This window comes from Vipera ursinii, assembly GCF_947247035.1.
Source record: "Vipera ursinii genome assembly, chromosome: 3".
Classification (NCBI taxonomy): Eukaryota; Metazoa; Chordata; class Lepidosauria; order Squamata; family Viperidae; genus Vipera; species Vipera ursinii.
Window position 1 is genome coordinate 79,677,612 of NC_139516.1, and position 23,128 is coordinate 79,700,739.

At 42.5% G+C, this 23,128-nt stretch overlaps 1 protein-coding gene across 1 annotated transcript in view; it reads right to left on the reverse strand.

Moving 5' to 3' along the window:
* The window catches only part of COL24A1 (collagen type XXIV alpha 1 chain), a gene marked incomplete at its 5' end in the record, with an annotated part of 158,077 nt that overhangs the window by 114,286 nt on the left and 20,663 nt on the right, over positions 1–23,128 (reverse strand). The window contains 2 exons of the mRNA XM_083360473.1: positions 9,312–9,365; positions 17,584–18,854. Of these exons, the coding sequence (XP_083216599.1) occupies positions 9,312–9,365; positions 17,584–18,854 (1,325 nt within the window). The remainder of the gene's footprint in view (positions 1–9,311; positions 9,366–17,583; positions 18,855–23,128) is intronic.

A 23,128-nucleotide genomic window follows, 5' to 3' on the forward strand; every position in this document is an offset into this window, starting at 1 on the left:
GGCTACTTCACTGGCGACGAGGGTGGGATCGCTCCGGAGCTGAAGTCACGGCCGAGGAAGAGAGTTCCCGGCAAGAGCTGTCACGGGAAGTTTTAACTTCCAAAGGAGCAACCCAGGACCGGACGACATGGCAAACTTCGGGCGTGTGAGGGAATTTGATACCCGCCATCCCGAGAGATGGCAATCACACTTAGGCCAGGTCGAGGGATTCCTCCTCGTCAGTAAAATCACTGACGACAGAGCAAAGGCCGCCGCTCTTCTATACATCAGCGGACCTCCAGTGTATGATGCAGCTGTTGGCCTGTTCAGCCCGGTGCCCATCACAGAAGTCTCCTACGCGGACCTGGTGGACCAGCTGAACAAATACTATATGCCGGCTCGCTCAGAACTGTACTGGCGGGTCCAATTCGCCCAAAAGAAACAGCGGCCGGACGAGCCCGCCAACGAGTTCATCGCCAGGGTCAGACACGCCGCACGGAACTGCTGTTTCCCCGACCTGGAGGACCGCATCAGAGACCAGGTGGTGATCGGTCTGAAGGACGAGAAGCTGCAGAAGAAGCTAACATCCAAACCCGACATGAGCCTGGCAGAGCTGACCAGAGAAATAATGGCCTACGAGCACAGCCACAAGAAGAAGCCGACAACCTCGACCCCAGAGAGCCCAGCGACCGTCTTCCAAGAGAGCGCAACCTTCAGCGACAGCGAAGAGTCGGTGGATTTCACCGACGGAGAAGCCCTGCAGCGCAGAATGGAACGCAGGCAACCAAGGAGAGGCGACACTTCAGACCGCCGTAGGTCCAGGAACCCCCCTCCGCCGCCGCCACGTTACGAGCAACGGGCCGCCTGTGCCAGCTGCGGGGGCAACCATGCCCGGGGAAGCTGCCGATTCAGAAACGCTAAATGCCACAATTGCGGAAAGACCGGCCACATCAAGCCGGTGTGCCGCAGCAAGGGCCGTGACAACATCCATGATCTGGAGGCAAACTCCCCAGGTAGGCCAGCTACTCAGGCCAGCAGAGAAAAACCGCCAGGGCCCCTGGTAGAGACAATTGACAGGGTAAACAGCCTAAGCGCAAAGGTTAAGGTCTGGGTAAAAATTCAGGGGGTACCCTGCCACATGGAGGTGGATTCAGGGTCAGCAGTCTCCTTAATATCATTAAAAACGTATCAGGAGATCTGTCGGCAAGGCAAGGGACAAATTCCCCTGAGGCAAACCCAAGTACACCTAGCTGACTTCCAGAAAACCCCCATTCCTCTGGAAGGGAGGGCTAAGGTCATAGTGCAGTACAAGGGGTTCAAGGGTCCCTTAGAGGTTTTAGTTACGCCAGGGAACCGCACCAACTTGATAGGGTTAAACTGGTTCGGGCCGCTAGGGATCGCCATAACGGGGGTAAACACAATTCAATCACCCAGCCTAGAAGCCGTTTGCAACAAATATGCAGACGTCTTCGATGGCACTTTAGGAAAATACACTGGACCCCCCATCTCCTTACAGTTAAACCCAGCAATCCAACCAATTAAGATAAGAGCTAGGAGAGTACCCTTTGCCCTAAAAGAAAAAATAGAAAACGAACTTGATCGCCTCATAGGCCTCGGGGTGCTTGAACCAACGGAGGGGGGGACCTGGGAGACCCCTATTGTCACCCCAATTAAACCTAATGGTGAAGTGAGAGTCTGCGCAGACTATAAAGCGACAGTCAACCTAGCCCTCAGCCCCCACGCTTACCCGGTGCCAGCGGTAAGGGACGTATTTGCTTCCATCCGTTCTGGCGCCATTTTCGCAAAACTCGATCTCACGCAGGCGTATTTACAACTGCCTGTCACTGAGGACACCGCGGAAGCCCAGACAATTGTCACCCACCGCAGTGCCTTTAAAGTAAAGAGACTCCAATTCGGCATATCGGCGGCCCCAGGTATATTTCAGGGTATCATGGAGAAGACCCTGAAGGGAATACCCGGGGTCTGCCCCTATTTCGACGATGTCCTCATCGCCGGAGAAAACGAAGCAAACTTAGCTGACAGGCTGTCAGCTGTGCTGAGCCGGCTCAGAGAAGCCGGCCTCAAACTTAAGCGAGAAAAGTGCTCTATTGGAGTCACATCCACTGAATTCCTAGGGTACAAAATAGACGGACAGGGCATCCACCCCACCACAGACAAACTAAGGGCTATTCAAACTGCACCCAGCCCAAGGAATAAACAAGAGCTTCAAGCTTTTTTAGGGTTATTAAACTTCTACCATGCCTTCATCCCCCATAAAGCCACTATCGCGGAGCCCCTGCATAGGCTCCTGGACAAGGGCACTGTTTGGTCCTGGACCAAGATACATGAGAATAGTTTCCAATCATTAAAACAGATTATCTGTCGCAGCTCAACTATCACCCTATTCAGAGAAGATACCCCAATATGCATCGCTTGCGATGCCTCTCCCTATGGAATCGGGGCTGTATTAAGTCATCTATTCAAGGACGGTACACAAAGACCCATAGCCTTCTATTCACGCACTCTGACCAAAGCAGAAAGAAATTACGCACAAATAGACAGGGAAGCCCTAGCAATAGTTGCAGGGGTCAAAAAATTTCATGACTACCTTTATGGGAGGCCATTTACTATATTTACTGATCACAAACCCCTGCTGGGCATATTCACTTGGAATAAAACTACACCACAAATTCTCTCTCCGAGAATATTACGGTGGTCCACATTCTTAGCAGCCTATTCCTATCAACTAATACATAAACCAGGGAAAGAATTAGGACACGCAGACTGCCACAGCAGACTGCCCATGCAAAACAAGGACTCTGACCCAGCCCCAGCTGGTCTGATTTTAGCAATCATTTTAGCAATCATTTTAGCAATCTCCCAACTTCCAGATTGCCCCCGGACTGCAAACAGTATAGCCAACAATTCAGCCAAAGACAAAATACTTACCAGAATCCTCAAATGGGCCACAACGGGGTGGCCAGCTCAAAACCCACAACCCCAATTCCAACCATATTTTAACAGGAAAAATGAGATCTCCACCCATAGGGGATGCCTGCTGCGGGGAAATAGGGTCATCATACCAGAGAAAAACATAGACCAAACATTACACATTTTACATGAAGGACACCCAGGCATTGTAAAGATGAAAGCGATGGCTAGAAGTTATGTATGGTGGCCAGGCATTGATACACAAATAGAAAAATACGTGGGAGGGTGCTATACCTGTCAGGCGACCCGAAACGAGCCACCCCAAGCACCGATCCACAAATGGGAAACTACAAGGAACCCTTGGTCACGTATACATTTAGATTTTGCAGGACCTATCCAGGGCCAAAGTTTCTTAATTGTAGTAGACAGCTATTCTAAATGGCTAGAAGTCACTCCCCTTAGAAAAACAACGTCCGAATCCACTATTCAAGCCTTAAGGAAAATATTCGCCACACATGGCCTTCCAGACACCATAGTTTCAGACAACGGACCTCAATTCACCTCTCGTGAATTTCAGTTGTTCGCTATGAAGAATTGTATTAGGCTGGTCACGTCGGCGCCGTTCCACCCATCGTCGAACGGGATGGCTGAAATTATGGTACGGTCTACAAAAGAAGCCTTGAAAAAATTCGTTAAAGGAAATTGGCAGAGGCGTCTCAGCCAGTTCCTCTTGTCACAACACTCAACCCCATGCACAACAACGGGCAAATCACCAGCGGAATTGAGATGGGGGAGGAGGCTAATAACACGACTCGATAGACTGCACCCTGACACATACCCAGAAGAAAAAGAGCACCCCTACCCAAACCGCACACTCAACCCAGGACAATTGATATGGGCACGGTCATACACGGATAAAAACAAGTGGGTCCAAGGGACAGTACTAAAACAAACCGGACCCATTTCATACCTTATTGCCACACAAGCACACGGCAACATACGCCGCCATATTGACCAACTCAGACCTAGACAACCACCACACAACTCGGAGCACCCAAAGCATTCCGAGCTTCAACCCCCCCCGGAAATACTTCCTATGCCAAACCAGGAAGAAGAACAGCAGGGGAACGAACTACCAGAACCAGACAATCCCCCACCCCTTCGCCGCTCCAACAGGAATCGAAGAGCCCCCACCTACCTAAGAGACTATCAGTGGGCAGGTTCCAACATCCAAGAGGGAGGAAACGCGCCAGGGGAGGGGTAAGGGGTGTGTTGTATATGTAAACAGTAATAATACTTCATTAACAGATTGTGAAAAACTAGGGAAGCCGCCTGACAGAAAAACACGCGGGAACTTGACAGCTGTCAAAGTTCCCCGCACAGCGCAGGCGCCACCACTGACAGCTCGCGGCTGTCAAACTCCGGACCAGGCGGAAGCCTAAGCTGTCAAAGTTCCCCGCACAGCGCAGGCGCAACCACTGACAGCTCGCGGCTGTCAAAACACCAAACCATGCGGAAGCCGGAGCTGTCAACAGAAGACAACGCGGATTGGTCCCGGTTTGACGCGGCGCCAAAATGAACACTCCTGATTGGCCCTCGCTGCCAGCTGCCGGCTATAAAAGCCGGACAAGTTATTCTATGTTTGCCTTGTACTAAATAAACCCTGTTGTTAACTAGCCTGTCGTCCCGAGTGGTCCTTAGGCTACTTCAACAAACATTAACTCAATGAAAGAATCTGTTCATTAAGACAATAAATGGAACATCTGAGTAATCAGTAGCAAGACTACAAAGGAACAAACAATAAAATCCAACTCTTCAATTAACATGATATATCTTTTTCCTAAAATACATTTGAGTATTCAACTTTTCCAAATATTAAGCTGCAGAACCAGTTTTTGTTTTGTCCATTATTGTAGGAGATGACCTGACAACTGCAGTTTTGGCAACAAGGATCTTTTTAGATATTGTTGGATTATCATTTCTGGAATATTCAGCCAATCTTGTCAGCATCAGGAGTCATAATGCAAAATATCTGGAGAGCACCAGAGAAGATCAACATTTAGGAAAAATTTGATAGTGGGATTTGGGCTAAGTTGAAACTGCTAAGGAAAGTGACTCTGTGATTATGGTCAAAAGGAAACTGTCAATCAAACGGCCAATGTGAAAAAGCCATCTTTCTACTTGAAACCATTTCATAGTAAAATGAAAATAAGATAGCCAATGGCTTGGGTCCGGGATATTTGAGGGAACATCTGCTGCTGGCATCAAGCTCCCTTCGTCCTGTGCGCTCCCACAGGGAGGGTCTTCTCAGGGTACTGCCGGTAAAAGATCGCCGCCGGACAATACCCAGGGGGAGGGCCTTCTCTGTGGGTGCGCCGGCCCTTTGGAACCAGCTGCCTGTAGAGCTTAGGACTGCCCCTGACCTTCGCTCATTCCGCCGGGACCTGAAGACCTGGCTCTTCGAGCTTTATGGCCTAGACTGAGAGTATTAACTGGGGTTTTAATTGTATTTTTAATTGTAATTGGGTTTTTATTTCAAGGTTAGTGTAATCATTTTAATTGTTTTTAATTTTTGTAATTTGTTGCATTGTTTTTAAAAAACCTTGTGAACCGCCCTGAGTCCTATGGGAGAAGGGCAGTATATAAGTTTAATAAAATAAATAAATAAATGAATGAATGAATGAATGAATGAATGAATGAATGAATGTATTAATAGTTTTATACAAAACTGTTACGTGACAGCACACTTGGAATTCTGTATAGAGTTCTAATTACCCCACTTCAGAAAGAATATTGACAAGATAGAAAAACTGCATATAATGCAAACAAAATGATTATAGGGCTAAATTATCTCCCGGACAAGAAATAACATGAAACAAACATGATGGCGGGGAAGCTGCAACGGTCTCAAGTGTTAAAAACGGCCATAAGTCACTTTTTTCAGTGCTGTTTTAATTTTGAACGGTCATTAAATGAGCTGTTGTAAATCGAGGACTACCTGTAATGCAGAATCTCAAAAATACAGACAGTGTATTCTTTCACATATACAGTGTGTCTACTAAAGGAAGAAGAACCAGAGCCGTAAAATAGAATATTCCTTCCCTCACCACATCTGTTGTTAGCCACCAATTTTGACAGATTAAAAGAAAATTGGAGAAACCCGCAGAGGATCAGGGCCTTGAAGGCTACTACTATTTTATTTATTTTATTTTATTTTAATTCCATTTATATCCCGCCCTTCTCCGAAGACTCAGGGCGGCTTTACAAACTTAGCAGTAGCCTTCATTCTATGTATATGCCTGCTTATTAGGGCTTTCGGCCCCCGCCAAGTGGCATTATTACAAAGTCAGCTTATTGCCCCCAACAATCTGGGTCCTCCTTTTACCTACCTCGGAAGGATGGAAGGCTGAGTCAACCTTGAGCCTGGTGGGATGCGAACCTGCACTAATTGCAGGCAGCTGGTGTTACTTAAGGAGGCATTAGCCCACTGCTCCACCAAGCCTCTTTTCTTTTACTAGTTTGTACGGCTATGTTTGGAATCATAGCTAGCAATAGACCAGGAAAAGAAGACACTGCCCTCCTCTGAGTTTTTGAGAATCTCGAAAAGCATCCTGTTGGCATAATGAGTCACAGGATGCTCTTTGGCAAAGAGAGACTAAACAATATATTCATCACATATTTTGCTCAGCTAAAACAAGGGTGTTTTTAGTTGTATTGACCACATCGGATATACACTGTGTAAAAATAGAGATTTTCTTCCCCCTTTTCCAGAGGAGGGGGTGGAAACCATGTAAAACCTCCTACATAGAAACATGATATAATGTAACCACCATATCTCTCTACAATGAAAATCTAAGGGTGTGTGGATCATTATACCATTCTGATAGATTGCAAAACACGGAGGAGGCAAGTATTTCTATTTCATGGTTGAAGTAGAAAGTACGGAAGTAACTACTTGGTTACTGCTGTTCTTTTTCTCCTTACATATGTATTTATTTATGAAAAGAGGTAGGCTGGAATGCCTCTATTAACGTTTTTTTTTCCAGCACATTAAACATTATTCAGGTAATGTTTAAAAGCATACAGATAGTCCTCAATTTACAACAATAAACTCAGCCCAAAATTACTGTTGCTAAGTTAAACAGTTGTTAAGTGAAACACTGCAGTTAACGCCTTTTGCCCCATTTTACAACCTTTCTTGCCACGGTTGTTGGGTGAATCACTGCTGTTGTTAAATAAGTAATACGGCTGTTAAATGAATCTGGCTTCCCTATTGATTTTGTCTGTCAGTCGGTCGCAAAAGGTGATCGCATGGCCCCAGCCACTGCAACCATCGTAAATATGAGTCAGTTCCCAGTCTGAATTTTGATCATGGGGATGCTGCCGCCGTCGTAAAGGTAAAAAATGGTCATGTCGCTATTTTTCATTGCCGTTGTAACTTTGAAAGGTCACTAAATGAACTGTTGTAACTTGAGGATTACCTCTCTTTCTTTCGGTAAGGCTACTAATGAAAATTATGCAAAATCAATTCCGAGTCCTTTCGTTCGCCAAAGTCCCAATTAATATGCCAATGCAGCAACACTTCATTTGCAAAAAATAACGTTCATGCAGAAATTACTTATCAGGAATGAGCTCTGCATTCAAAGGAATTTGATATAACGCCATTCTTTTTTTGTGATTTTGAGTAACAAATACAGCCTTGTCATTTCCGTTAGCATTTCAATTCATACATAACATTAAACAATGATTTTACAGTCATTATTGCCAAATGAGCCTTAATGGACTGGCTGACATATCACAAGAAGCCACAATGGGTGGGTTCAAACATCTTCCCTAACTGTATTGTTTAATCACTTAACACCCTAGCCGGTGATAATTAGTCTTACAGAGTGGGTGGGAATAATAAAAGGACACTGTAGAAATTTCTCTTTCTCCAACTGGTAAAAAGACGCCAATTTTTCAGCCCTCTGACAGGGAAGATTTTTATAAGCTGCCTGCCAACACACATGGAATCAGTGTCAGTGCAGTTAACTTTAATATAAGCCACACTAACATGTTTTTGATGAGTTAGCTTTTGTTCATCGTAACATGCCAGGAATTCCTTCCTTAATGCCTCAACCAATGTTTTGCAGAAAAAAAAGCTAAAATATGTGTGCATATTATTATGTAAAATATTATTAACACAGGGGTACCTCACAGACAAAAAAAAATCCAGCGTGGGAGAATAATAAAATTCATAATGAGGAGCAGGCAAATTCTGGATTTCAGAATTTTAGTTTATAGAAAATGTGTTAAATCTGTTTTAAAAAAAATATGTGTCTGAATACAACTCATTACCAAAAGAGATAAAAATTCATAGGAGTCAATCACATTCTTACTACACCAAAAGAGTAAAGAGGCATTATAGGATTGCAACTTTTAGAAGTTTCTTCACTGTTGCCAGTGTTGCATTTCAGGGTTTAGTGACCATGGCCTAGAGAGCAGGGGTAGGCAACCTTCCTGGCTCAGGAATTCTGGGAGTTGAAGTCCACGAGTTATAAAAGAGCCAAGGTTGCCTACCCCTGGCTAGAGAACACATTTATTAATGTTTTGCCAGCAACTAAAGGAAATATGGGACGTGGTGGCTCAGTGGGTTAGGACACTGAGCTTGTCGATGAGAAGGTCGGCAGTTTGACGGGTCGAATCCCGAGTGCCGCGTAACAGAGTGAGCGTCTGTTACTCGTCCCAGCTTCTGCCAACCTAGCTGTTCGAAAGCACGTAAAAATGCAAGTAGAAAAATAGGGACCACTACGGTGGGAAGGTAACAGCGTTCCGTGCGCCTTTGGCATCTAGTCATGCCGGCCACATGACCACGGAGACGTCCTCGGACAAGCGCTGGCTTTTTGGCTTTGAAACGGAGATGAGCACCGGCCCCTAGAGTTGGAAACGACTAGCACGAATGTGCGGGGGAACCTTTACCTTTACAGGAAATATGTTCTTTAAACCACAGTCACTAAACCCTGGAGCTCAACACTGCTAAACAGATATCAGCAGTGAAAGCCCACACCGGTTTCTTCACAGTTTTTTGCTTTCTACCTTCAGGCTGTAAAATTCTAGGAAGTCCGTTCTACCTCCCTCCAAAAAGCAAATAAATAGGACATTAGACTTCAGAGACACCTTGATGAGAGGAATGAAAAAAATTGAAGGTGAGCAGAATATAGCCTGATATATTGTTTGTTACCACATTAATTCAACGTTTACATTCAGTTGCACTGTAAAACAAAATGCACTACTTATTTCCTAGAGAAAAGCAATTAAAAACATTTCATTTTTTAAAATGCATTAAGACACTTCAGAAACAAATCGTCTACTTGACTGTGAAAAGGTGTGTTTCTGGAAACAGATATCTATTTTTTACTCACTCTTGGGCCGCGCTTTCCTGCTGGGCCAGGTAATCCTGGAGGACCTGGGGGTCCCTAAAGGGGAAATGAAACAAGAAAATAATGAACACAAAAATCCAGCATAGGAATTCTGTCTTTCAGAAATTGAAATTATTCATTAGTTTCCCTACCTATAATAGGGGCATGGGATTTTTGAAATTGAAAAAAGTGCTTACACTAAATACCACAATGATTAGCATGTGCCTTAGAAGAACAGAAACAGTGGTTAGGTGGCTCAGATAGTAACTTCTAGTAAGACCCAATACTTGATTAATATACAATAGCAGCTTAAGCAGGAAGCTTCAGTTGATGACCACTACAACCTGGTCTAGATTGTAACTAAATTATCAAGGATTGCAAATAAGGAAAGACGCATCTATGTATGTCTTGCATCTATGTATCTGTATTGGAATAAAATAAAAAGGAGACGACCATGTAAATTGCAAACCAATAGACTATGACAGCCCTCTATATTTATGGCTGCTTGATTGGTTAAGCCAAGATAACTTTCTAGTAGACACAACATGCAAATCTTAGGATGGGTTGGCCAACTATGGACCATTTCTTAATTTATACATATCCTTATTGAAAGATACATGAACAAAATTAAAAATGCCTTTAAATCTCCACAGATAGAGAGGTGATCAACTCATTTCCAGAATACCTACAGGAATAACAAGAAGCTTGCAAACATCATCTATTTTGTAAAGAAGGCCGTCAGTTAGCAAAAAATAAGTTAAGGTCTTAGCCAAAAGAGCTCTGAAACAGCTGCAAATAGGTAGGACACCAACTGAGCAAGCTAAGCTCTAAAAGTATTTAGGGATTGTTGTCCAAACTGCATCTCTAGAAAAGACACCTATAAAATATACTGTCAAGAATATCCAATGAATACCTCGGGGACCACCTGCTGCCGGCGTCAACTCCCCTCCGCCCCGTGCGTTCCCACAGAGAGGGCCTCCTCAGGGTGCCTCCGGTCAGAGAATGCCGGCTGGTGGCCCCCAGGGGGAGGGCCTTCTCTGTGGGCGCCCCGGCTCTGTGGAATCAACTGCCGGTTGAGCTCCGGATGGCACCGGATCTCCGCTCCTTCCGGCGCGGGTTAAAGACCCACCTATTCGAACAAGCTGGCCTGGCCTGATGGGGAGTTAATTTAGGGTTTTAAATATTTGTATATTTTATTGTTTTATTTTGGGCATTAATTTAATTCTATTTTAACTTTTGTATTTTTGTATTTTTATTATATGCCCTGTTCACCGCCCTGAGTCCTTCGGGAGAAGGGCGGTATAAAAATTTAATAAAACTAAAAACTAAACTAAACTAAGTATTGTTATTTTAATACTCTTTTGGTGTATCAGGGAACATTTTACTCTCAATCAATTTTGTTGAAAGAAAAGTAATTAATTTGCTTTATGGAGCTCATTTTGTTTTTAGAACTGAAGGCCAATCCAAATTCCTAAAGGCTATCACCACAATTCCTGAATTTATGCCATATTCAGTCTTCCATTTGGAGATAGGGTTAGTATTGTAGTACAACAATCATTTTCATTGTGGCCTGATGTAATAAAAACAAAGCGGATAGGAATGAAAAGTATAATTTAGCTGCCAAAATATATTACAGCTATGTAGCTTGAATCCTGTAGAAGCCTAACTAAAAATTTAAAAATATACTAGATAACTCATGACCCCTTGGATCATCGTTTCAGTGATATTTCCTTACCAGATCCCTTGATACCTTCAACAATGGCAGAATTTCTAATATGCTCCTTCACTGGAAAAGTTAGGATACATTCAGAGATGTATCTGCCTTGAAAATAGTCATGTTGAATTTCTTAACAGAGTGTCAGGACCCACCCAAATCCACGTCTTAGGAAAACAAAAACTCTTGGGAGTCAGTTCTAGTCCAAAAGGAATCCTTACTAGGACATGCTTGGTTGTGGGAATACAAGACAGGACTTAGTATTGTTTTACAAATTGAAATTTTATAAAGGGTACCCGGTTCAACCCCCTTTCCCTCAACCCCATTTGGTCAGCCCCCATACTTCTACTTCGTGTCATCCCTTTCGTGGGGAAAAAAAAGGAACTTCGAATCTTTATGGTTATTGCCTTCTTCCTCTCCATAATTAAAAGAAGACACAAGCCAGAAGCCTTCTTCTCTAACCCTCCCATTTGTTCCCCCCAGTTCAAAAGGTTCCCTTGGCCTTTGAAATAACCTAAGGCAGGCTGAATCCACATGCACTCCTCCTTCCTCGGGAGATGTCAGAATCCATAGGGGGGGGGGGATAATGTTTTAAACATACATTTATGAATGTGATATAAATGGATTCTGACACAGAGTCATATTTGAGTCATTACCAAGCTGATCAATTGATATCAGTTGTTATAACCTTACTGTAAGAGATACAGGAATGCAATCACTTTCTCCACTAAACTATCATTCTTTCCAAAATGGTGTTGTCCACATATATTTGGAGGCAATTAAATAAATTACAACAGAAATGGACTAAATTAACTGTTAATCTTGTTCATTTCAGTTCTCAATTCTCCCTGCACTTTTTATGATGATGGAGAATCAGAAATCATGAACTATTATAACTGATTCTATAAATCTTATGAAAATTTCTGGCTTCTCCATTTATTTGATTGTTCTTGATTTGTTTGTTTTTTAAGTCAAGTGTGGGGTGTGTTTTTTTTACTTGACTGCAAGCAATAAAGTATCACACAAAATTCTGTACCCAAAAGAGTACGAATTAAATGCATGTCATTCACTTGGTAGAGAACTGATAGTTTCATAAATATATATAAATAGAAAAAATATTCCCAGCTTTTCTGCCCTTTAGAACTTTAAAATTAGCAGCCAGTCTAGATTTAGAAAGTGAGATAACCCTGTGTCAATTGAATGTATGGAACAGAAGCGAAGATGGAATCAAATGAGCATGTTAATTAGTCATAGCACCTGAGCAGGTTGTAAATTTTGCCATTCTGTCTATTAACTCTAAGAATAAGCACAGAGTAGTCATTAACTATGTTCATAAACTAGGCTAAGCCAAAATTCTGACAGCATGAATGATTAAAATAAAGTCTGAAACTCATTTTGTGGTTGATTTAATTCCCAAATAAGCAATGAATTATTTGGCACCTAATCATGGAGAGAAACCATACAGAGTACCTGGCATATACCGTATATACTTGAGTATAAGCCGAATTTTTCAGCCCACTTTTTGGGCTGAAAAATTCCACTTCGGCTTATACTCCAGTCAACAAAAAAACTTACCGAGGACTTGTACGCGGCCGAGGCTTTGGTGCTTCCGGGATCGCGCGCACCTCTCCCAAGCCACCGCCGTCCGCAGACCTGCCGAAGTTTGGGGAGGTTTGGGGAGGTGCGCGCGCACCTCCCCAAACCTCCCCAAACGTCGGCAGGTCTCCGGACCTCCGTGCCCTGCCTGCCTGCTTCTTTCCGCTGCGGAAAGAAGCAGGCAGGCAGGGCGCGGAGGTCTGCTTCTTTCCGCAGCGGAAAGAATCAGGCAAGCAGGGCGCGGAGGTCTGCTTCTTTCCGCAGCGGAAAGAAGCAGGCAGGCAGGGCACGGAGGTCTGCTTCTTTCCGCAGCGGAAAGAATCAGGCAAGCAGGGCGCGGATGTCTGCTTCTTTCCGCTGCGGAAAGAAGCAGACCTCCGCGCCCTGCTTGCCTGCTTCTTTCCGCTGCAGAAAGAAGCAGACCTCTGCGCCCTGCTTGCCTGATTCTTTCCGCTGCGGAAAGAAGCAGACCTCCGTGCCCTGCCTGCCTGCTTCTTTCCGCTGCGGAAAGAAGCAGACCTCCGCGCCCTGCTTGCCTGATTCTTTCCGCTGCGGAAAGAAGCAGACCTCCGCGCCCTGCCTGCCTGCTTCTTTCCGCAGCGGAAAGAAGCAGGCAGGCAGGGCACGGAGGTCCGGAGACCTGCCGACGTTTGGGGAGGTTTGGGGAGGTGCGCGCGCACCTCCCCAAACCTCCCCAAACTTCGGCAGGTCTCCGGACGGCGGCAGCTTGGGAGAGGTGCGCGCGATCCTGGAAGCACCGAAGCAAGTCCTCGGTAAGCTCCGGGCGGTCACTTGCTTCGCGTCTCCTGAGGGAAGGGGGGGCGACTGGAGCGGGCGTTTCCTCGCCTGCTGGGCGCCGCGATTTGCCCGGGGAACGCGCGGGCCCCGAATGGCAGCGTGGAGCGAGGAAGCGGACAGCCAGGGCTTCCCCGAGAGCCGCGGCCACACAGGGTATTCCTGTGTATTCAGGCTTGCAAAATGGCGGATCGAGCCTCTGCCGGCGGCGGAGGCTTGCAGAACGGCGGATCGGCTTATACTCGAGTCAACAACTTTTTCCAGTTTTTGGGGGTGAAATTGGGGGTCTCGGCTTATACTCGAGTCGGCTTATACTCAAGTATATACGGGTATATTATACAAAACATACCACGAAAAGAGCTTTATAACTGCTTAAAAATTTATTGTCCAGATACATCTGGCATAGTACATTCTGATAACCAGTGGACATATTTCAGGTATTTACATCAGTGTAAGGATTATGTTTCCTTCGTATTTCTTTAGGAACAAAAAAAATCATTTTTGGAATATAAGATACTAATATAGAGAATGTTTTTAGTTCCTAACTTTGCACTGAACCAATAACATTCATAATTATCGATGTACATGTTAAATATTCCACCATAGTTTTTTTGGTCCAATACTGATGCAACTTTACTTTAAAACACTTTATGGTTGGCAATGATGTGATACTTCTGAAAAATGAAGTGGAAAAACAATTTTGGACAGTTACTTATTTGAACCACGTACATACTAGAAACAACTATAGAAATTCCATTACATAAAATATGTTAGTCAAGTGAAAATTCAGCTGCAGAAAGATACTATTACCCAATACACATGTATGTATGGACACACACACACACAGACACACACACACACAAACACACACACAAACACAAAGAGACATGAAGCATCCTTTGGCCCACGCTGACATTGACAGATTGTGCAAAATAGAAAAGGAAAACAAAGGGAAAGACAGGGCTCATACATCATTCATACATAACGTGGATTGTCTGAAAAGACAATATCAAATTGTTTGGTTTTGGCGTGGGTGAGTTAGCCACTGTAGTTTCTGCACTACAATGTATGTATGTATATATCATACGAATTAAGTTGCTGCAGTTTATTCAAATATATATGGTTAAAAGAAACCATAGTTTGGCACTGTAAGTGAAACCAGCCACAGAATCTTATGGCACCAGAGACTTGACAACTTAATAATATACAGAATTAAAAGCCATATGAAATAACAAACCTAATGAAAAGAATACGTTTGGGAGCAGCCTAGGTCAGCTACAATAATTGCAGACCAGTAGTTCATGGAACAAAATATATATTTATAATCAAGCAACGGATATGTATGTATGTATGTATATGTATATATACATATATTCATATTCATTTTTATAACCTGCTAGCCCATAATCTGTTTGACTTTGTTTTATTGACTAAATCACAATTAGCTGTGGCCACACAATAACACAAACCACCCTTCATTCCGTCCCTCAGCAGAAAATCTTTTTCACTGCCTCTGCAGATCTCCATAATTTCTATGAGCTATTATGCAGTTTTTGTTATCAGAGGCATCACCTACAGCCTTCTGGCCTCATCATAGGTGCAGAGCCTTAGAATCTTCCTTTATTCCTTTGCCCTGTTCTTTCTGTCTTTCCCGTTTGCTTCTTCTGTTAGAGGAGACATGTCAAACACAAGGCCCGAGGGCCGAATCCGGCCCGCGAACTGGTTTCATGTGGCCCGCGAAGCCATCCTGGAAACAGTGAGGGAACGGCCCCCACTGCCTTGGCCCTGGCCCAGAGACCCTCCTTCTGCCAGAGACCCTCAGATCTGTCCCACTCCTGCCCAGGCCCCCATAGGCACCCTTGATGCGAACGATGTAGAACTGGCCATGCCCACCCAGTAGGCCACACCCACCTTGGCCATACCCACCTGGCCCCCTGAGGGCAACCGCAATGCTAATGCAGCCCTCAATGAAATTGAGTTTGACACCCCTGTGTTAGAGTAATAGTTAGACTAACAGTTTCTCCTGGCTTTTTCCTGCAGAAGGCAAAGTTAAAAGAAGGAATTCCTCTGAGGCATGAAAATAGTCCTTCCCCTAGGACAGGGGTAGGCAACCTCGGCTCTTTTATGACTCATGGACTTCAACTCCTAGAATTCCTCAGTCAGTTGAAGTCCATGAGTCATAAAAGAGCCAAGGTTGCCTACCCTTGCCCTAGGACCTAGGTTGATGGGCAATAACAAGTCATGTTTTGCTTGAATGCAAAAAGGTGGTTTCTCATTATTCTTAGAAGCAAAGATGGATTAGAAATCTGTCATAATGTTTAAATAATTACAGGGATTTCAGATCAGTCATTTTCATTTTGAGAAGATTGAAGAACAAATATATTTTAAGAATTTTGAAATGGCGATTTAGAATTTACCATATCCACAATAATATGCATATTAAAGAAATTGGAAAAATGCTTGCAACGAAAAGTTCATAAAAAGAAAAGGATATACAAAAATGTATACATGGTGTGTGAAAGTGCATATGAACAATCCGAGAAATTGTTTCTGCTAAATTCTTAAATAACAAGGCTGTGACAGGTAAGGAAAATTCAGCTTTCTTATAAAAATATTAATGCATAAGCTTTCGTGAAATATTATCCCGAATTAGAGGAGTACAAATATCCCAGGTAGACATTTGAAACAGGATACAGAAAAAAAAATATCTAAGCAATATCTAGAAATCCGAATGGCTATGATTATGCAAAAAACTCCATGAATTTGGACAGTTGCTGCTGGAATACCAATAATCTTGGCCCTCCCTTTACTTTCACAGAAAGATTCATTTTCTAGCTATGATACAAACTTTGACCAGGTTGTCACTGAACGGTCTATTTTTTTATGTATTTGATTAAGTGTAAGTCTTTGAAACGGAGATGAGCACCGGCCCCTAGAGTCGGAAACGACTAGCACCCATGTGCGGGGGAACCTTTACCTTTACCTTTTTTTAAGTCTACACCAGGGATGTCAAACTCAATTTCACTGAGGGCCGCATCAGCATTGTGGTTGCCCTCAAGGGGCCGGGTGGGTATGGCCAGGGTAGGCGTGGCCTACTGGGTGGGTGTGGCTAGAGTACGTATGGCCTACTGGGTGGGCGTGGCCACGTCTACATCGTTCGCATCAAGGGTGCCTATGGGGGCCTAGGCAGGAGTAGGACAGATCTGAGGGTCTCTGGCAGAAGGAGGGTCTCTGGGCCAGGGCCAAGGCAGTGGGGGCCGTTCCCTCATTGTTTCCAGGAAGGCTTCGTGGGCCACATGAAACCACTTCGCGGGCCGGATCCGGCCCCCGGGCCTTGTGTTTGACATGTCTGGTCTACACTGTTCTATTATGACAGTGAGGCTGGATGTCCCAAAGGTGCTTTTTCTTCAGCTTCTTGGATGAGAAGCAAAATATCTTCAAGGGAAAACAAAGTCCACTTGCCTTTTGAAAAAGCACCTTTGGGACAACCGTGACCTGGATGACTGAGAATCTCCATAGACGTAAGGCTGGATCATTTCAGATTTTTTTCTAAAGTATCAGTTTTTTAGGAAGGTGTGTGCATTTGTAAGGAAACAGTCTTGTGCCCTACCCCAAAGAAAATATTATTCTGGACATAATGCCCCATAGGAAGTTTTAGAGACTACAGAGGTATGATGTATAAATACATTGGATGGGAATTCATGGAGACGAGGTGAAAAATTGCCATCTAGCTTTTACGTAAAGAATATTGCCGTGGTCTAATTCATTCCATATTCACAATATACCTTTATCTTCACTATAAGAACTAGGTCTCAGAAGTAAAATGGATTCGAACAATGGCTTTTAATTCATGGGGAAAACAATCTAATCCAGCTTTACTTAGCCTTGTGATCTCCAAACTCTAATACAGTTGGAGGATAGCAGCTCCTCCGTCTGGTTCTTTGTGCTACACGTGGTAGATTTCTCTAGAATTTCCAGGAAATCCATCTACAACAAAATATTTATTGTTATAAAATATCAAAAGCCCAGGCTATTTCTCATATTCCCACTATCAGCATAGAAAACTGAAATTACAGGAAATTCCTGCATTATAATAACCTTGGTAAATCTCTGTAATGTGGCTTGTGAATTGCTACATTTTATTAGATACCATAAATGAAGGCAACTTACCACCTGTCCAGGATCTCCTTTAGGCCCCTTAAGATTTTCCATGTCAAGTAGTCTCTCCCATTCTTCGTAATCATAATCATAATAATCAGCATCCAATTCATAATTGCCTTCTGCATTATAAATCTCATCAGTCTGAACTGTACGCTCATCCAATGAGTCAAACCGGTTAATTAAAGGTTCAGAATGAAAATCCTCATACAATGTTGAATTTAAAAAATGTTGTGTATCCATGAGTTCATATAAATATGGCTTTGATGTATTTTTCATCGTATGTTTGGCATTAGGATGCTTTATGTAAAACAGCGAATTGGAATTGGTTTTTCTTTTTATATTTTCTGTCCGAGAGTCTGTAGGATTTAAAGTTAATTTTGCAAGAGACACAGAATCACCTTTCCTTTTGCTGACAGGATGTTGGTGTTCTTTGGAGACACTCACAGTTTGCTGGTCATTTGGTTCTGACAAGGCAGTAATATTCCCTATGTAAAGAGGAGTCAAGGAAGAAGTTGTCTCCTTCAATTCTTGAGGATCTTGTACTGATGCTGACTTACTGACGTGAAGGTTTAGGGTACCTTTTCTTTTACTTAATGGTTGGGTTACTTCATCCAACAGCTTGCTTGAGACCACCCCACTTGGAGAATTGGGATGAGATCGGTACGTATCAGCTTGGCGACACTGTAGTTTCACATATTTGCAATAGTTTGTCGAGGCTTGTGCAGAGGGGATAATATCCAGCTGACATAACACACCTTCAAAGTTGACCGACTGGGAGTTCATTCTTCCTAAGGTAAATAAGCTGTGTGAATCGAACTGTACTTTGGAAAGAATCTCCTTGCTGAAGTGTTTCCTTCCACACTGAGTATATAGGGACACTGATTTTTCTGTAACATCAATAGCAAAAGTGTGCCACTGCTCATCGTGAACCCGATAATCAAAGCATGCAGAGTGCTTCCCTCCAGTGTGCACCATTAGCTTCCTTGGTAGCAACTGTATACCAAACTGCAGTCTGTTTTTATTCCTAATGCTGAAAAGAAAGGCATTGTTTGCTCCGTAAGAGCGTAAGCTAATTAGTATGGCAAAACTGGAACCTAAGCCTGAGGCTCCCACTTGAGAGATGGGAACTTCAATGGCTGACTGAGTGGATAAAAGAACTCCAAATGCAGTTAGGTGAATCCCTTGAGGTGATGAAGCACGTGACAAATGTATCATTGACCCTGTTGTTGGATGATGCATAGCTTGCCCACTTAGGCCTAAATGATGGAGAACATCTATGCCTGGAAGAGAAAGAAAAGGAGGTAAGAAAAATACTGCTGGCTTAAATTCACTCATGCGGTTTATAGCAATTTTTGCGAATTGCTGTACCAGTTTCACTTAGATGTCTGAAAAGGGCACTGTTCAGTAAAATGCAAATCTGTCACATGTAGGTCTGCAACATGCCTGATTCACACCAACATAGGACATAAGAATTGTGCAGTTACTAGTATAAACACTATTCAGTTATGTATGACATAACCTTAGAAAATGAGATAATAGTGTCTTACAAAGGCTTGCATCCCACTATAATGTGACTTCCAGATGGCTGACCATGACTATGACCTTTAGATGAGGATAATAATTCCCCTAATGATTGCCAGGAGGAAGATTGTGTTAAGCCTGCTAGAGCAAAAACAAGGGCCTTAAAGATGAGTCAAGGTTTTATAAACTAGAGTTTACTCAAGCAGAAGCAACAAACCACTCAATTTTCTTCCCAACAAGATTATACATTGAATTTTTCTCTAATTTTTAACTTTTTAAATGGGATAACTTAGCCCATTCACTTCCACAAATTTTGTAAAACTTGCTAGTTTTCTGCCTACACTTTTATCAAACCTCCTTATTGATAAAATCTATATTTGGTAAATAGGAATTTAGATAGTACATTGATAATAAAAGATTAAATTTGAATAAACAGTAACCAACAATGATTTTTTTTGGGGGGGCAGATGTTATTGTTGCTGACCATCAGCTTTAAGACAATGTCTATTTTGTTGAAAGTGAACATGTACTTTCTAGTTTATAGAAAATCTAGTTTAAGATTCTTTAGAAAATCAACACGGATATATCTTTCTTTATACAAATAGCAAATTTAAGATTTTTTACATAAAAATAAATTCATCTATCCTTCCAAAGCAAACCAATAAAACTCAAACTTTTTTATTTTCAGTTATCAAAATGTTAATTGAAGCCAACGCCAAGCAAACTATTTTCCTTTGTAAGGTATCTATAAAACTGAAAAGTACAACAGGCACAAGTTCTAAAATAGATATAGATCAAAAAATTAAATACAAATGACTTCATTTCAAAGATAGAACACGCTCTATACTTATCAAAAGAAAACAAAATGTAATTTTCTCCTTCTACTCCAAAGAATTAGAATAAGCAAATGTAAGACTTCAACGTATGCGAGACACACTAAGCCTGTAATGGAAAGCAAAAGGAATTGCATATGATAAAATGAAAGGGAGTGCTCATTCTTCTCTCACCTAAGTCAAAGGAAAAATATGCTGTGTTGTCATGCCTCATATAGCAGAGGAATGCTGCTAAATTACAGCTCTTCAACATAACCAGACTGGATCTTTGTGCTAAATCAAAATCAGCTCTGAATGGGTCCCTTCTCATGATATCAGCTATCCTGATATGGACAGTAGATCTATTGCCAGCTTTGACGTTCAAAATCATTGCCTATACAAAATCATGAGAAAGGCAGGGCTAGATGAATCAAAAGTTGGAATTAAGATTGCCGGAAGAAACATCAACAACCTAAGATATGCAGATGATACCACTCTAATGGCAGAAAGTGAAGAAGAACTAAAGAGCCTCTTGTTGCGGGTGAAGAAGGAGAGTGCAAAAGTTGGGTTGAAACTTAACATTAAGAAAACCAAGATCATGGCATCCGGCCCTCTCAATTCCTGGCAAATAGATGGGGAAGAAATGGAGGTAGTGACAGATTTTATTTTCCTGGGCTCCAAGATCACTGCATATGGGGACTGTAGTCAAGAAATTAAAAGACGCTTGCTCCTGGGGAGGAAAGCCATGGCAAATCTAGACAGCACACTAAAAAGCAGAGACATCACCCTGTCAACAAAAGTGCGTATAGTCAAGGCTATGGTCTTCCCAGTTGCAATGTATGGCAGTGAAAGTTGGACCATAAGAAAGGCTGAGCGCAAAAGAATTGAGGCCTTTGAACTATGGTGCTGGAGAAGACTCCTGCGAGTCCCTTGGACTGCAAGGCGATCAAACCGGTCAGTCCTAGAGGAGATCAACCCTGACTGCTCTTTAGAAGGCCAGATCCTGAAGCTAAAACTCAAATACTTTGGCCACCTAATGAGAAGGAAGGACTCACTGGAGAAGAGCCTAATGCTGGGAAAGATTGAGGGCAATAGAAGAAGGGGACGACAGAGAATGAGGTGGCTGGATGGAGTCACTGAAGCAGTAGGCGTGAGCCTAGATGGACTCCAGAAGATGGTAGAGGACAGGAAGGCCTGGAGGAACATTGTCCATAGGGTCGCGATGGGTCGGACACGACTTCGCAACTAACAACAACATACAAAATCATTGTAATGATTTTATTTTTATTTTTTTCCCTTGAAGAACCTTAGATCTGCTTCCAGGTGGTCTATTGATAGTTCTCTGATCATCCCATTTCTATCCCTCATTGGTAGGAACCCTTTATCACAACCTGCATTCCAAGGTGTGTGTTTTTTTCTTCCAGTCTACATTCAGACATCAGTCAAATAAAACAGCTTGGCTTGACAATGTTTGGGAAGGATCAGGAAGTGGAAACACTGTGATGGGAAAGTGCCCATCAGCAAAAATCTCATATACCGTAGGATGACAACAGAAGGTTAATACATTAAAAAGGTAAAGGTTCCCCCGCACATGCGTGCTAGTCGTTTCTGACTCTAGGGGCCGGTGCTCATCTCCGTTTCAGAGCCGAAGAGCCAGCGCTTGTCCAAGGATGTCTCCGTGGTCATGTGGTTGGCATGACTGGACACCAAAGGCGCACAGAATGCTGTTACCTTCCCACCGTAGTGGTCCCTATTTTTCTACTTGCATTTTTACGTGCTTTCGAACTGCTAGGTTGGCAGAAGCTGAGACGAGTAACAGGCGCTCACTCTGTTACGCAGCACTCGGGATTTGACCCGCCAAACTGCCGACCTTCTGATCGACAAGCTCGGCATCCTAACCCACTGAGCTACCGCGTCCCTGTTAATACATTACAAAATCTTAAAAGGAAGTAGTCAATTTTTTAAAGTGCAAAATAAGCAGGGAAAGGAAGTTGAACTCTTTCTTATCCACATCCTTTTTTCCTCAGGAGTCTTTTCACTGCACAGATTTTTTTTTTCCTAACTAAAGAGCCCTGTCAAGGTAAAAAGAAAAAGAGTACCTTTAAAATAAACTTTTTATAGGAAAAAAAAACCACAGGTATCAACTCCTGCATTTTTACCTAACTCATTCTTAACTTTAAAGTACCCTCCAAACAAACTTTTAGGGAATGAATAATTACTCCAGTAATTATTCTTAACTTTTACAAGTTCACGATGGGTGGACTTCAACTCCCAAAATTCCCAAATCCCAAGACCGTCCATTTTAAACTTGCCAAGGTTGAGAAACACTGGATTTATTCAGTTCCAATGGATGGAACCGCTATTTTCATGCCTGGTTTGTTCTGACACATTAAACCTTATGTAGGATGGGGAGGCTGTGAAGAAGTCCCAGAAGTTATGCAAAGCTATTTATTAAAACCACATTAAGTCCTAGCATCCAATCCCATGAGTTATGGTAGTTTAATTCATATGATCAATCAACAATTTAGCCTCAGAAGTAATTTGCAAAAATATTTCTTGGCCTCAGAACATACCATCTTAGCATTTTAGACTAAAATTATGTAAAATCAATTATTCATCAGCATTAATACAAGTTGAAGCAAAAGCCAAAACTGAATAAACAAGAAGGATTTCCACAGATTTTTCCAAAAATTTTACCCTAATTTCTGAATTTGACTTTCTTCCGTTTACCAAAAATATTATTAGCAATGTTAAGAACTGACACGTTTTTTTAATGTGCGTGTAAACAGACTTACACTCATACATTTACACAAAACCCTCACAATTTTGGAATTGTCACTGGATAAATAATTTTGTATTACCCCTTTTGAAAATTAATTACGTACTTTGCTATTAAGAGATTGTTGAATAATACTTAGTGGTCGACAAAGAGCCAACATTAAAAAAGAGCAAGCATATTATATTCAGAAGAACTGAAAGATATATCATTTGAATGGGGAGATGGTATTATATATTTTTCAATTCCTTGGGATGTTCAGGCATAAAATAAACTTATTTCAGTCATAATTTATGAAAATTGCAGAGCTGATCATGCTGTAATTCAAATTGTCATTTTTCCCTTATTGGGAAAAAAAAGATTAGTTTAGAAATAAAGTCTGGAATCTAACAAACTCAGTAATGTTTTAGCTTCCTATTTTTCAATATTTCCCATAGAAAGCCAT